The sequence below is a fragment of the Rhinolophus ferrumequinum genome, chromosome 4 (assembly GCF_004115265.2).
Source record: "Rhinolophus ferrumequinum isolate MPI-CBG mRhiFer1 chromosome 4, mRhiFer1_v1.p, whole genome shotgun sequence".
In the NCBI taxonomy this organism is placed as follows: domain Eukaryota; kingdom Metazoa; phylum Chordata; class Mammalia; order Chiroptera; family Rhinolophidae; genus Rhinolophus; species Rhinolophus ferrumequinum.
Genome location: NC_046287.1, coordinates 1,973,062 through 1,985,551, shown reverse-complemented (window position 1 = coordinate 1,985,551; position 12,490 = coordinate 1,973,062). Strand labels below are relative to the sequence as shown.

The following is a 12,490-nucleotide window of genomic DNA, read 5'->3' as shown; positions in this document are numbered from 1 at the left end:
CTCTCTCTCTCTCTCTCTCTCTCTCTCTCTCTCATCTAACTTACATTTTTATCTGTATCTATCATCTCTATCAGATTCATGAATCTATCCTATCTGTCAATCATCTATCCATTTATCTACCTGCCTATTATCTATCCATCTGTCTGTCTGTCTATATCCATCCATCCATCCATCTATCATCTCTCCTTGTCACCAGGGCTTTTTTATGCCTCCAACTCACTTTTCCCTTCACCACAATATTAGTCACCAAAGGAAGCATTTATTTATGGTGCAAAGGGTCCCGCTTTGCAGGAAGAAGTTGATGGACTCGTGACTTGGTGTGTGGGACGTACACTGCTCTTGTCCAGATGTCAGGGTGCTGGTCACCAGGACAGAATATTCCTCATAAAAACCAAACACTCCACGGCTTTGCAGAATTAAATCCAGAAGAGGACTTTCTAGTCTCAGTAGGTCTTTTTCACGTGTTGATGTAACTGCAGGTCACGCCCATATAACACGGCACTTCTGTAACACGGTTTCGCTCTAACACCGTTTGAGAATTAGAGAAATCCCCGAACAACACCGAGTGTAATAAAAGCTTTTAAGAACAAAAGAGATCTCATTTGAATTTTTTTATTCGAGCATGGATGTCGTATCAGATTTGACTACAGAATTTTAAAACATACTAGAATTTTAAATCCATTTAAATGTTCATGGAGTATTAAGCTCAGAGGATGAAGATATCTTGTCAAAAAGAAAACGCCCTCGGTTACTGGTGCTTAGTAGTGATGACGAAGAAAACATTATTTAATACATATTAATATGTTATACTTTTGGTGAAAATTGCTTTAATAAAGATATTTCTCTTAATTATAAAAGCATAATGGTATGTGTTTTTTTTTTTAATTTTTGGAACCTAACCCCTTTTTTGTACTAGTTCTTTGTTTCTTATAACAAGGATTCGCATAACACGGCATTTTAGGAACCTAACAACTGTTTTATACAGGGGTGACCTGTAATTACGTGAAATGTGCATACATTACTCCAAGTATTTATTTCCTGTGTTCTAGGTCTCCTCAGAATCTGTCTCGTTAACTACAATCCATGTTTCTTTTGCTTATACTGATTTATCTCTCGGTCATTCCAAATACTACAGACATTAAATATTTTATAGATATTAATATGGGCTAATATGTTTTTAGAGCTGACAACAAACCTTTTTCGAGTAAGAGCAATTGTACATTCCGTAAGGTTCTGTAATGGCGGACACTCACGTGCATACAGTTGTCCATACGTGACTTTAACCAGCGGCCTAAAGTCATGTGGAAAACCGTGGAATTAAGGGCCACGTTAACACTGCCCCCAGGTTCTTGCAGTGTTTGAGGACGCGGGACGTTGCTGTTTCGCTAAGTAAGTCACTCTCTTTGCCCTGATGTAGGTCATCAAGCTCGCCTTCGAGGAGTTTGAGCTCGAGCGAGGCTACGATACCCTGACGGTGGGCGATGCCGGCAAAGTGGGCGACGCCAGGACCGTCCTGTACGTGTAAGTGCGATTTCTCTTCCCCTCAGCCCCTCTCTTGCAGTTACGTGTGCAGCAGGGGCGCCACGTGAGGTTCCGGTGCAGACCCCACTCCTGACTCAAAAGTTTAATAAAGGCCACAGCGGGTGATCTGGTGGCTTCCAAGTGTGACGTTACATGAGGGCTGACCGGGGCCGTGTTTTGTCTCTGAATGTTTTTGTCCAAGTCATCAAACAGTATGGCAAGAGCTTAGAACTTGCAGAAGAGGAGAAAGAAGCAATGATGGGTTTCTCACCCCAAATCCCTCCCGCTCAGCCCTTCTTCTTGTACTTCCCTGGGGCAGTGCATTACTCGTGTTTTGGGAGCACAAGTCAAGTCTTTTTCTGGAATAGTGTCATGTCTTCCAAAACCCCTGCATTCGGTCACACTGCACATTGAAAGCAGCAGGGATTGTGGGGAAGATGGTGTCAGGTGAGTCACCACGTGGCTGGGCCGTGCCGTACCCAGAGTCCCGGCAAGCACAGGCAGCTTTAACGCCAGGTGACATGCGTCCTGTGACGCTTGCTGCTGGAATTGCAGTTTGCTCCTTACCCTGGGCGCCAGCTATCTTCAGGTGCAGGGCCCTGAGGACAGTTTGGTCACTTTTTATGAGACCTGTTCTGTCAAAATCAAACATAAGATCCAGGGCTGTCTTTGCCCCTGGGTGTATTCAGCACAGAGAGAAATGTCTGTGTACCTTTGTCACCTGCTTTGCACATTGCACAGATAGCATCATGTAGTGGCTCCTGAAACAACTAAGCCAGACACAGCTTTTGTCAACGGAAGTCATTCTGCCGAACGTTCTGCTTTTTCTTAGTCTCCATAGGCATTGCTCCAGCTTTCTCTTTATTTGGGAGAAAGCTTGCCTCTGACTCCTGCAACGTCTCATTCTGCTAGGAAATATAGCCCTTGCTATTGTGCACACTCATCTTTGGTTTAATAGTTACTTTTGAGATAATTCACATTCTGAAAAGTGCCATACCAGAAGATGCTGCCTGCACCTTTAAAAATTAATGGGCCCTCACCCTGACTACACGGGGCATGTACCCCTTTCATTTATCATGGTGTGGGCATCTTTCCCTATCACTGCATGTCTCTGCCTGACCTTTTTATTGATCTGTTACTACCACTGATAATTGAAATCGTGTTTCTGGCGTGTGACTTTGGGTAATCGTTATAATGATTGCACAGGTAATGCTGTAGTGAACGTTTATGATCTCTTAGTTAGCATGCACTGCAAATGCGCAGTGCATGTTACCTCCCCGACCCTCACCTGCATCCCGAGTTAGGGGTTAACGAGGTCCTACCATACCGACGATGGGACTGAGGCTTACATTCACCCCAGTTCACAAACTTGCTGCATTTAAACCCCAAGGTTCTATTCTGGCATCCATGCCTTTCTAGCACCGGGTCACGTGTTTTGGACGTGAAACTCTGACAAGCTTGTCCTCCCCACGCGCCCTGGGTTTGTGTTCATAAGCAGCTATTCAGCACACGACTTCGAAGGAGAACATTGTTGTCGTCTTTTAATGCCTTCAGGGAAACTTCCAGCAGAGGAGTTTCAGGACTCAGGGCTGTCTTCACTTCCACGGTTATGCTTTTCCAATTCTCCCCCAGATGTTGGCATTGGTTTCCTCTTCCTGCACAGGGTGTGAGGGTCTTTTCCCCACTCCCTTACCAATAGTCACTCTCTGCGCCGAATCACCAGCTAAAAGTGGCATTTATTTATAAACATGCGATTCCTGCAGAGTGCAGCCCAGACGTCTGCACGGTGTGGTGGCACTGGGCCAGAAAGATAGAGTCTCTGGCTCTGACGTTGCCATTAACTGTCTCTGAGACCCTGAGGGACGGCACCTCACCTCTGTGTACCTCTGCTTCCATGGCTGTAAAATATGTATAATAAACTTTCCCTGCCTGTGGTAAGGATCAAAATGAAATAACACATGTGAAAACCCTGGAGAGATAAGAAATGTGGTCACACATAAAACTGTGTTATTATTACCATAATGTCTAATTTAAGAAAGGGTGCCACTAAAACAAATGGGAGAAATTTTCTAACGTGAAGTATAAAATATAAATATAGCCAAGTGAGGCCACGTAAAACCCTTGAGGCCACCATTCGGGTCGGAAGCCACACACGCTTTCCTGGCGCTACGTGTCGTGACGAGAGCACGAGCCGGCTGTGCATTATGTTGACATCAGTGCTATGAGAACTTCCTCTCGATAGCTCAGATCTCTAAATGAAAACGAAATAGCCAACTGAATCAAACTGAGATGCCCTTTGGGGAACATAGTGCAACAAAGATCAGTTGGGCATTTAATCAGCCACAGTAGAAAGAAGAAAAGCCACTGATATATTCCATATATACAAAATTACAGGAAAAGAAAGAACAATCAGATAGAACTGGTGTCTTCAAATAAACAGGTAATTTTAGAGACTACATCATCGCATATGTGTGTGTACTTACGTGTCAGACGTTGTTCTCAGCTTGAAGTTCAGAATTAATTGAAGAAATGACAGCTACACTGGGCCGGTTTTGTACCAGGCATCACGTACTAGAACCACTGAATCCCATGACAGTACATACAGCAAGTAAAATAGAAGACCCTTTTCATGGAAAGCTGGTATCACGACCTCAGCGTCACTATTTTATGGGTGCCTTTGTTGGGGGGGGGGCTATGGAATTCTATTCAGATCTTGATTTTCAGGAGAATTTCACAATGTGATATAGCCTAACGAGGTCACCCTAAATCTGGTCTTAAAAATTCTAATTTCCATCAATGGCTTTTTATATTCTTAACTTTCTTGGCAAAAAAGAGAATAATTGAATGTTAGGGGGCTCTTTTAATAGCCTGATCTCCCCAAGAGGTGGTGAATTTACTCAGGTTAGTTTTACACAATGACAGATTTAAGACAAGATAGAGCCCTACCGAGGCCTCTGCAAGAATATACCGGGGTGCATACATTGTTTTCGCACCCTCTGTTTATTGACGAGTCTCTCACGTTTAACTTGCAGAGGAACTGCTTCCGGAGCGATGGCTGTCCGTGGCCTCTGCGGCCTCGGCAGATGAGCAGTTGGTGACAGGGCCAGGGCGTTCACGCAGGCGGCCCTGGGGCTGCGGGCGCAGGTCACAGGTGGCAGAGGTCCGTCCCTCGAAGGGAGTGAACAGGAGCATCAGTGGAGGGAGGTCAGAGCAAAGTGGTGGTGCCTCTGCCTGGCCACGTGGCGGGTTGGCCCTGCAGGACAGCAGTTCTGTCTGAGGGACAGGCAGCCCATTGCTATTCTTGATGCTGCTGCTTGCTTCTCGAAGCTGCTGTGGCCCCGGTCGGACTGTCACCACCTCCCCTGCTGTTGCCCTGGGCTGCAGGGCATTGTCCTCTGTTATTATAAAAGACCGTGGGAAGGCCCTAAGAAAGCAGACACTAATGGCTGCTGTGCGTGTTTAGATACCTCTGTGTTATCAGAGCACTCCATCACTTACATCTCCAGCAGTTTGGAGCAAAGCTGGAGCAGTGTAAGTTAGGAAAAACTACATAGGGGAGCTGCGGACGGCTCTCTAGATAAAATGTGTCGGGTCGCACAAGCCAGACGCAAATGCTGGGGCTCTGTCCCCGCTGAAACGTCGTCCGCTGTGAGCGCCCCTTTCTCCGCCCCATTATCTGGAACCTTTCTTGTTTGTTTCTTGGAAGACACATTTATTGGCAGTCAGACATTGTCGGACTCAGAGGGAGGTGACAATGGGCTTTGGGGTTGGTCCACGCATGGAGGAGGAGATGCTGTCCAACCTTCAAGCCCCCCCTGGAGAGGGTGAGCGGGGGACACCCTCCCTGGAGACCCTACGGCACCTGGGTTCTCTGTCCCACAGCCCTGTCACAGAAGGGAGCTGACCGCTGCACTGGCATTTTAGATTTGGGTTGCTAGCTGTTTGTGGGGTGTCGGGACAGCAAGCCATCCTGGGACCTTGGGGGGCCTGGGGAGTTGCCTTTGGGGACATCCTTCCTACGGAGCAGAAGAATCCCACGTCCCAAGGGAATCATAGCACCCCTGCAGCCCCTGCAGCAGGTGGGATGTAGACACTGCCTGTGAACTGGGGTCCAGAAAAGCCGAGTCATTCCCCAGCTGTCCACCAATTACATCACCGGTGCTGGCTCACGGTGGGTGTTTTCCTGAAGGAGCCGAGAAGCGCGGGCCTTTCTTCACACACTGTTCACCAGGATCTCTTTTCTATCCCTCAGACCATTTAAAGTTGTAGTGTGTGTGCTTGACATTAAATTAACCTCAGGAGTGAAGTTGTTCTTTTTCAGGGGGATAAATACATTGAAAACGATAAAGGGCACACATTTACCTTTCAGCGTGCTTGTCCCCTGCTGTACACCTTTCAACCTCAGAGGATAAGTGTGAAATACCATAGTTAATGAAACATTGTTTTAAAAGTTTAAAGTAGAGGGCAAAGAGATGATATTGCCATATAATACAGTTCCTGTCTCTGCCTTGCTGTGGTAAAACATGCAGAATTCTGCGGTGTTCATGGTTGTCTTAGAAGTTTATCAATTATATTAATTCTTAGAAGAACTAGCTTTTTCCCCCATTGTTTCTCTATTTGTACTTTGTTGATTTCTCATCTTTATCATACTCTTCCTCTTGCTTCCTTTGGGTTTACATTGCTGTGCTTTCTGTAGTTTCTTGAGGCAGGGACGTACAGTGTTTCCCTGAAAATGAGACCTACCTGGACAGTCAGCTCTAATGTGTCTTTTGCAGCAAAAATTAATATAAGACCTGGTCTTATTTTACTATAATGCAAGACCGGGTCTTCTATAAGACTGGGTCTTATATAATACAAGTTTTTGCTCCAAAAGATGCATTAGAACTGATTGTCTGGCCAGGTCTTATTTTGGGAGAAGCACTGTAGTTGATAGAAATGTACTAGAAGGGAGAAGAAAAGAGGAGATTGAAGTGTCACTTACTGAATCTCCCTGTGTCGTGGCAGGCTTGTGACAAGGGGATCGTTTTCACTAGCTAGGTGAAGACAGGAGAGATCTAGCTCATGGGCATGTGCACAGCAGGTGGCCTGACTGATGTTGGAACCCAACGTCTTAACAAAAAGTGATCCCCATTCACTTTGGCCAGTTTCCCCAATAGTAACAGTTTGCAAATCTGTAATAAAACGTCACGAGCAGGGTATGTACGTTCATATGCTTCCTCAATCTTAACTGAAATTTCCCCATTGTTACTTGTATTCATGTGTGTGTGCATGTATGTGTGCGTGTGTTTAGAAAGTTCTGTCCAATTTCGTCACCTCTTGGAGTTCACGTCCCCACCACCACGGTCAAGACAGGACATCTCCAACATTATGAATCTCACTCCAGCTGCCCTTTCATCACCGCTCGATCTCTGCGCCCCCACCCCCACCCCAGCTGCTGCCTGCGTCTGACAACCACTGTGAAACGGTGTCATTGTAGCAGTGCTGCCTACAGTCATACACTGTGTAACCTTTTGTGCTTGCAAACCTCCCCGGATATGGCGTGCTCCGTGGGTACTCTCCTGTTTCCTGCTGCCTCTCCTTCCACGGTCTGGATGTACCACTCTTTAACATTCCCTCAAGTGGGACACCTGGCTTGTTTCCCGTTGGACTGTAAGGAACAAAGCTGCGGTGACTGTTTGTGTACAGGTGTTAGTGTGAGCGTGAGTTTTCATTTCTGTGCACAGACCCCTAGGACTGTAGGTGCTGGATTGTATGTGTGTCGCCTGTGTATTTTGTGAGATCGCTGGCCTGTCTTCTGGCATGGCTGCGTTGTTTTCCATCCCCACCAGCAGTGTCTCAGTGGCCCACCTCCTCATATTGTCACCAGCAAATGGCCTGTAGCTGACGGTTTCTGCTCTAATAGGTACGGAGGGATATCTCTTAGTGGTCTCAGCTGCGTCTCCCAAGGGCGGACGGGCTTGAACATGTTTTTACAGCTTCTGTGCTGTCCGTGCTCCCTCTTTGGTCTTCTCCCCATTTTCTGATTGGATTGTTTGAGTTTTTACCATTAACTTTTGCAAGTTCTCTATATTTTCTATGTAATAGTTCTGGGTAGAATATTTAGTTTGCAGACATTTTCTCTGAGTCTGTTCCTGTTCTCCTTATCCTCTTTATATATGGGTCTTCACAGAGCAAGGGTTTTCATTTTGATGAGGTCCAATTTATGAACTTTTTATAAGTTGTGAATTGGGGTCAAGTCTAAGCCTGTGACATTGCATGTCACTTTAGAGTAACCTTGCATATATGTGTGAAGACCTTGCTGGGACTTGGACAGGGATTGCATGAAACCTACGGAACAATTGGGAGAGAGCTGATGTGTTTACTGTGTCTGTCCTTCCAACTCATAACACATGTGTCATGTCACCTATCAAATGCTGTTTGTGTGTCAACTAATACCGTGTTTCCCCGAAAATAAGACCCAGCCAGACAATCAGCTGTAATGCATCTTTTGGAGCAAAAATTAATATAAGACCCAGTCTTATTTTACTATAATATAAGACTGGATCTTTATAATATAATGATGTAGTATAATATAATATAATACCAGGTCTTATATTAATTTTTGCTCCAAATGATGCATTAGAGCTAATTGTCCACCTAGGTTTTATTTTCAGGGAAACACGGTATAACATTTTCCTTGTTTTACTTTGTTCATATGGTGGGTTATATTGATTGATTTTTGAACGTTGAACCAACCTTTCATAACTGGAAAGAATTCCACTTTGTGTGGAGTATAATTCATATTACACATTGTTGGATTCAGAGTTCTGGGACTTTGTTGAGGATCTGTGTACCTACGTTCGTGAAGGATACAGGTGTGTAGTTCCTTCCTTCCTTCCTTCCTTCCTACCTTCCTTCCTACCTTCCTTCCTTCCTTCTTTCACTGTCTTGCTGTGGTTTGGGTATCAGGTTAATACTGGCTACCCTAAATGAGTTAGGAAGTATTTTTATCATTTGTTACTTTCTGGAAGAGTTTATGAAAACTTTGTGTTAATTTTTCTACAGAAGATTGGTAGAATTCTCCAGTGAAACCATCTAGGTCTATAGGTTTATTTGGGGGGAGATTTTTAATTGCAACATCAATTTATTTTATAGTTACAGCACTGTGCAGATTGTCTCATTCATCTTCGTTGACTTTTGGTAGTTTGTGGTTTTTAAGGAATCAGTCTATTTTTAATAACTGTCAAAATTATGAGTCTAACGTTGTTCATAATATATTTGATCATCTTTTTAATGACTAGTGAATCTGTAGTAATACCCACTATTTTTTCCCTGATGTTGATTCTCTTTCTCTCTCTCTCTCTCACTCACTCTGTCACTCACTCACTCTTCTTAGAAGTTTATCAATTATATCGATTTTTAGAAGAAACAGCTTATTTTTTGCTGTTGTTTTTATTTGCATTTTGTTAATTTCTGATCTCTGTCATACTCTTCCTCTTGCTTGTTTTGGGTTCATATGGCTCTATTTTTTGTAGTTTTTTGAGGTAGGGACTTGGGTGATTATTTCATACTTTTCCTCCAATCTAATACAGTCATTTTAGTACTATAAATTTTCTTCTTGGCACGGCTTTAGCTGCAGGCAACATGCTTTTGTTCTCATGGTCATTAACTTCTGTGTCTTTTGTTTGTTTGTTTCCCTTGAGACTTCCTCTTTGGATCATGGATTATTTAAAACTGTGTTCTTTAATTTCCATATGTTTAGAAATTTTCCTGTTGCCTTTTTGTTAATAGTTTCTAGTTTGATTTCATTATGATTAGAAAATACATTCAGTATTATTCCAGTTCCTTTAAATGTGTTCAGGTCTATTTTCAGTTCCAGGATATAGTCTACCTTTGTAAATGTTCCATATGTGCTTAGAAAACATAAGCATTCTACTCTTGTTGGGTGGAGTCGATTAGATCCTGTTGGTTGACTGTAGTATTCATATTTTCTATATTCTAGGTAATTCTGCCTGGTTGCTGAAAAACAGGGTTGGGGCTGTTGAAGTTCTCAACTATTCTTGTGGATTTGTCTAGTTCTCCTTTCAGCTCTCTAGGTTTTGCTTCATGTGTTTTGAAATTCTGATATTTGGTGTGTACACATTTAGGACTGTTATGTCTTCCTGATGAATCATTCTTTATGTCATCATATGATGTGGCCATTATCCATCCTACTACAGCTCATATCAACATTTACCACTTTAAAGTGTGGAATCCTCACTTCCATTTAGGTCCCAACTGTTAAATATCATTGTCTTAAGTATCAGGTTTTAAAATTTTAATTTCCACCATTGAATTATTCACAGAACTCACTATGGAAGAGTAATGTGCTTTATATTCCCATATTTCTGCTCTGTTCTTTGTTCCTACTTCTGCCCCAATGCTGCAAGTTCCTCTTATTATTTCTTTCCTTTTGAATAACTTTAAAAGGATCAATTAGCCAATCATTAAGGTTAGGCTATTAACAATAAATACTTTGTCTGAGAATTTTCCCCTTTATTTCTGAAGAATACATTCACTGGATGTAGAAAATGTGGTTGACTATTCTTTTCTTTCAAATCTTGAAATATTTTACGATACTTCTTTCTGGCCTCCACGGTGTCAGACAGGAAATCACTGCTATTTTTTAATGTATTAAATTTATTGGGGTGACATTCGTTAGTAAAATTATATAGGTTTCATGTGTACAATTCTATAATACATCATCTATATATCACATTGTGTGTTCACCACCCAGAGTCTCAGTTCTCCTTCCATCACCATATATTTGATCCCCTTTTCCCTCGTCTACCACCCTCCTCCCTCCTTATCCTCTGGTAACCACTAAACTGTTGTCTGTGTCTATGAGTTTTTGTTTCTTTGTCTAGTTCCTTTGTTGCTTTCAGTTTTACATCCCACATATGAGTGACGTCATATGGGTATTATCCTTTAAATGAGGTGTCAAGATTGTGTTCTTTGTTGTTAGTTTTCAGTGTTTAATTAGATATGTCTCGGCATGGAGTTGTTTGAGTTTATCCTGTTTGAGGTTCACTCAGTTTCTTAAAACTGTAGGTTTATGTATCTTCCCACATTTGAGGAATTTTCACCAGTTATTTTTTCACCACCCTTTCAGCCTCACTGCCTTTCTCTCCTTCTAGGATTCTAGTGACAGGAAGGTTGGGTCTCTTTTTCTCTGTCCCACAGGTCCCTGCAAGTTTGTCCACTTTCTTTTTAATCTGTTTTGCTCTGTTTTTCAGTGTAGAGGAAGTCTACTGATCTATTCTCACGTTCAACCAATATCATCACACCAATCCCCTCTACTTTAAGCCTATCAGGCTATTTTTAAGGTTTTTTTTTTTTTCATTCCATAATTTCCATCTAGTTCTGTTTTTATAGTTTATCTGTTTTTGCTAAGATTTTTTGTTTTTCATTTGACTGTTGTAGCATTTTCATGACGACTGCTTTAGAATGCTTGTCAGGTAATTCCAACATTGATTCTTTTAGGTGTCGTCAGGTAATTGTCTTTTCTTCTTCAAGTTGTGATTTTTCTGGGCTCTTGATATTGTATCCTGGCTATTATGTCTGTCTTGTTAGGACACACTCGGTATGATATAAATCTCTTATTTTAGCAGGCAGTCACCCTGGTAAGGCTTAGCATGAAGTTCTGGTCAGTTTTTGTGGGCTGGGGCTCCAATGACAGGTTAATTGTTGAAGTCTTTAATGCGTTGTCTTGGTGTGCTTGCTTAACCTGGTGTCATTGGGGTCTGTGGGGAGGGCTTGGTGGGATCCCCCACCAGTATTTCCCTTCCCATCTCACCCTTTATCCCCTAACCTCCCCTCTGCCCATATCTCAGGGTGGAGAGGGGCGTCCCACCCTGCAATCTGCAGAGTCTTCCTGGGTTGGGTAACTGGTGTGGGGGGTTTCTGTCACAGGTGCAGCTGCCTCATTGCCTTTCCTCAGAAAGAGTCTTAGGCCCCTGGGGACATGGAAGTCTCCCCCTGGACACACATTGTCGCTGGGGGTCTTTCATCAGTTTCCTTGCTGCCGCTGTTGTGAGAGGGACACCATTTGCCTCTCAGAGGAGAATGAGCTCACCTGGAACCTGCTGTGGCCTTGTCAGGGGTCTGGAAACATCAAGTCTTGGTGGTCTGTTTGTGGGGGCACACAGGACATCTCGCCCAACACTGTTTCTCAGGTCCTGGGGTCCCACACAAGCATGCATCCCTTTATCTCCTTCAGAGTCCTCTTCTGGTCCCCTCTGTGCCATTTCCAGCATTCATACCATGTGAAGGAGAATGAAAAAAGCCTTCATGTCCTGACAGGCTTTTCAACCATCTGACTGCACACAGAAACAGACGTCTGTATAGTAACTTCACTTTGGGCCCCAGTCCACTTATTCTTCCTTTGACCAGAGATAAGAGGTTGCATTAGATGTTTCTTTCATAAGGTTCCACATAGAAAGACTTTATAATTTTGATGGTGTTTCGTGAATTTAAGGAAAAGGTTGCAACTGTGGGATTCACAGCGTCTCCTATGCTGCAGGCTGCCCAGTGGACAAAGCTTCACATGTGAATGAAATTCGTGCATGAGTCAACCTCATGTTGATGGCACTGGGGGGTCCCCAACGACCTCAGCATATGTACCCATGATCTCCTGGTTTGATCTCATACCTGATACCCTGACAGTTTATTCTGTAAAGACAGTGTCTGAGTTGTTTTTCAGAGTCAGCTCGATGTATCAGTCACAGCCTGCCCCCCTCCTCCTGTCCCCGTTCACTGTACTGGCACATGTCACGTAAACAGATGCGCCCTGTGTGACCCTCACCTGGGACTTGCCGTGCAGGTGCCAGGTGCACGGAGAACCTTGAACGGCGTCAGCGCTGCCTCTGCTCTGATGTGCTCCCAGGGCCTGGTCAATACAGCATTTAAATACCATGTTTCCCAGAAAATAAGACCAGGTATTATATTAAGA

The 12,490-nt window shown here is 43.6% G+C and overlaps 1 protein-coding gene across 1 annotated transcript in view; it reads left to right on the top strand.

Moving 5' to 3' along the window:
• Positions 1 to 12,490, top strand: part of CSMD1 (CUB and Sushi multiple domains 1) — a 1,609,724-nt gene that overhangs the window by 1,223,273 nt on the left and 373,961 nt on the right. Inside the window, exon 11 of the mRNA XM_033104535.1 lies at positions 1,418 to 1,521. Coding sequence (XP_032960426.1) covers positions 1,418 to 1,521 — 104 coding nt within the window. The remainder of the gene's footprint in view (positions 1 to 1,417; positions 1,522 to 12,490) is intronic.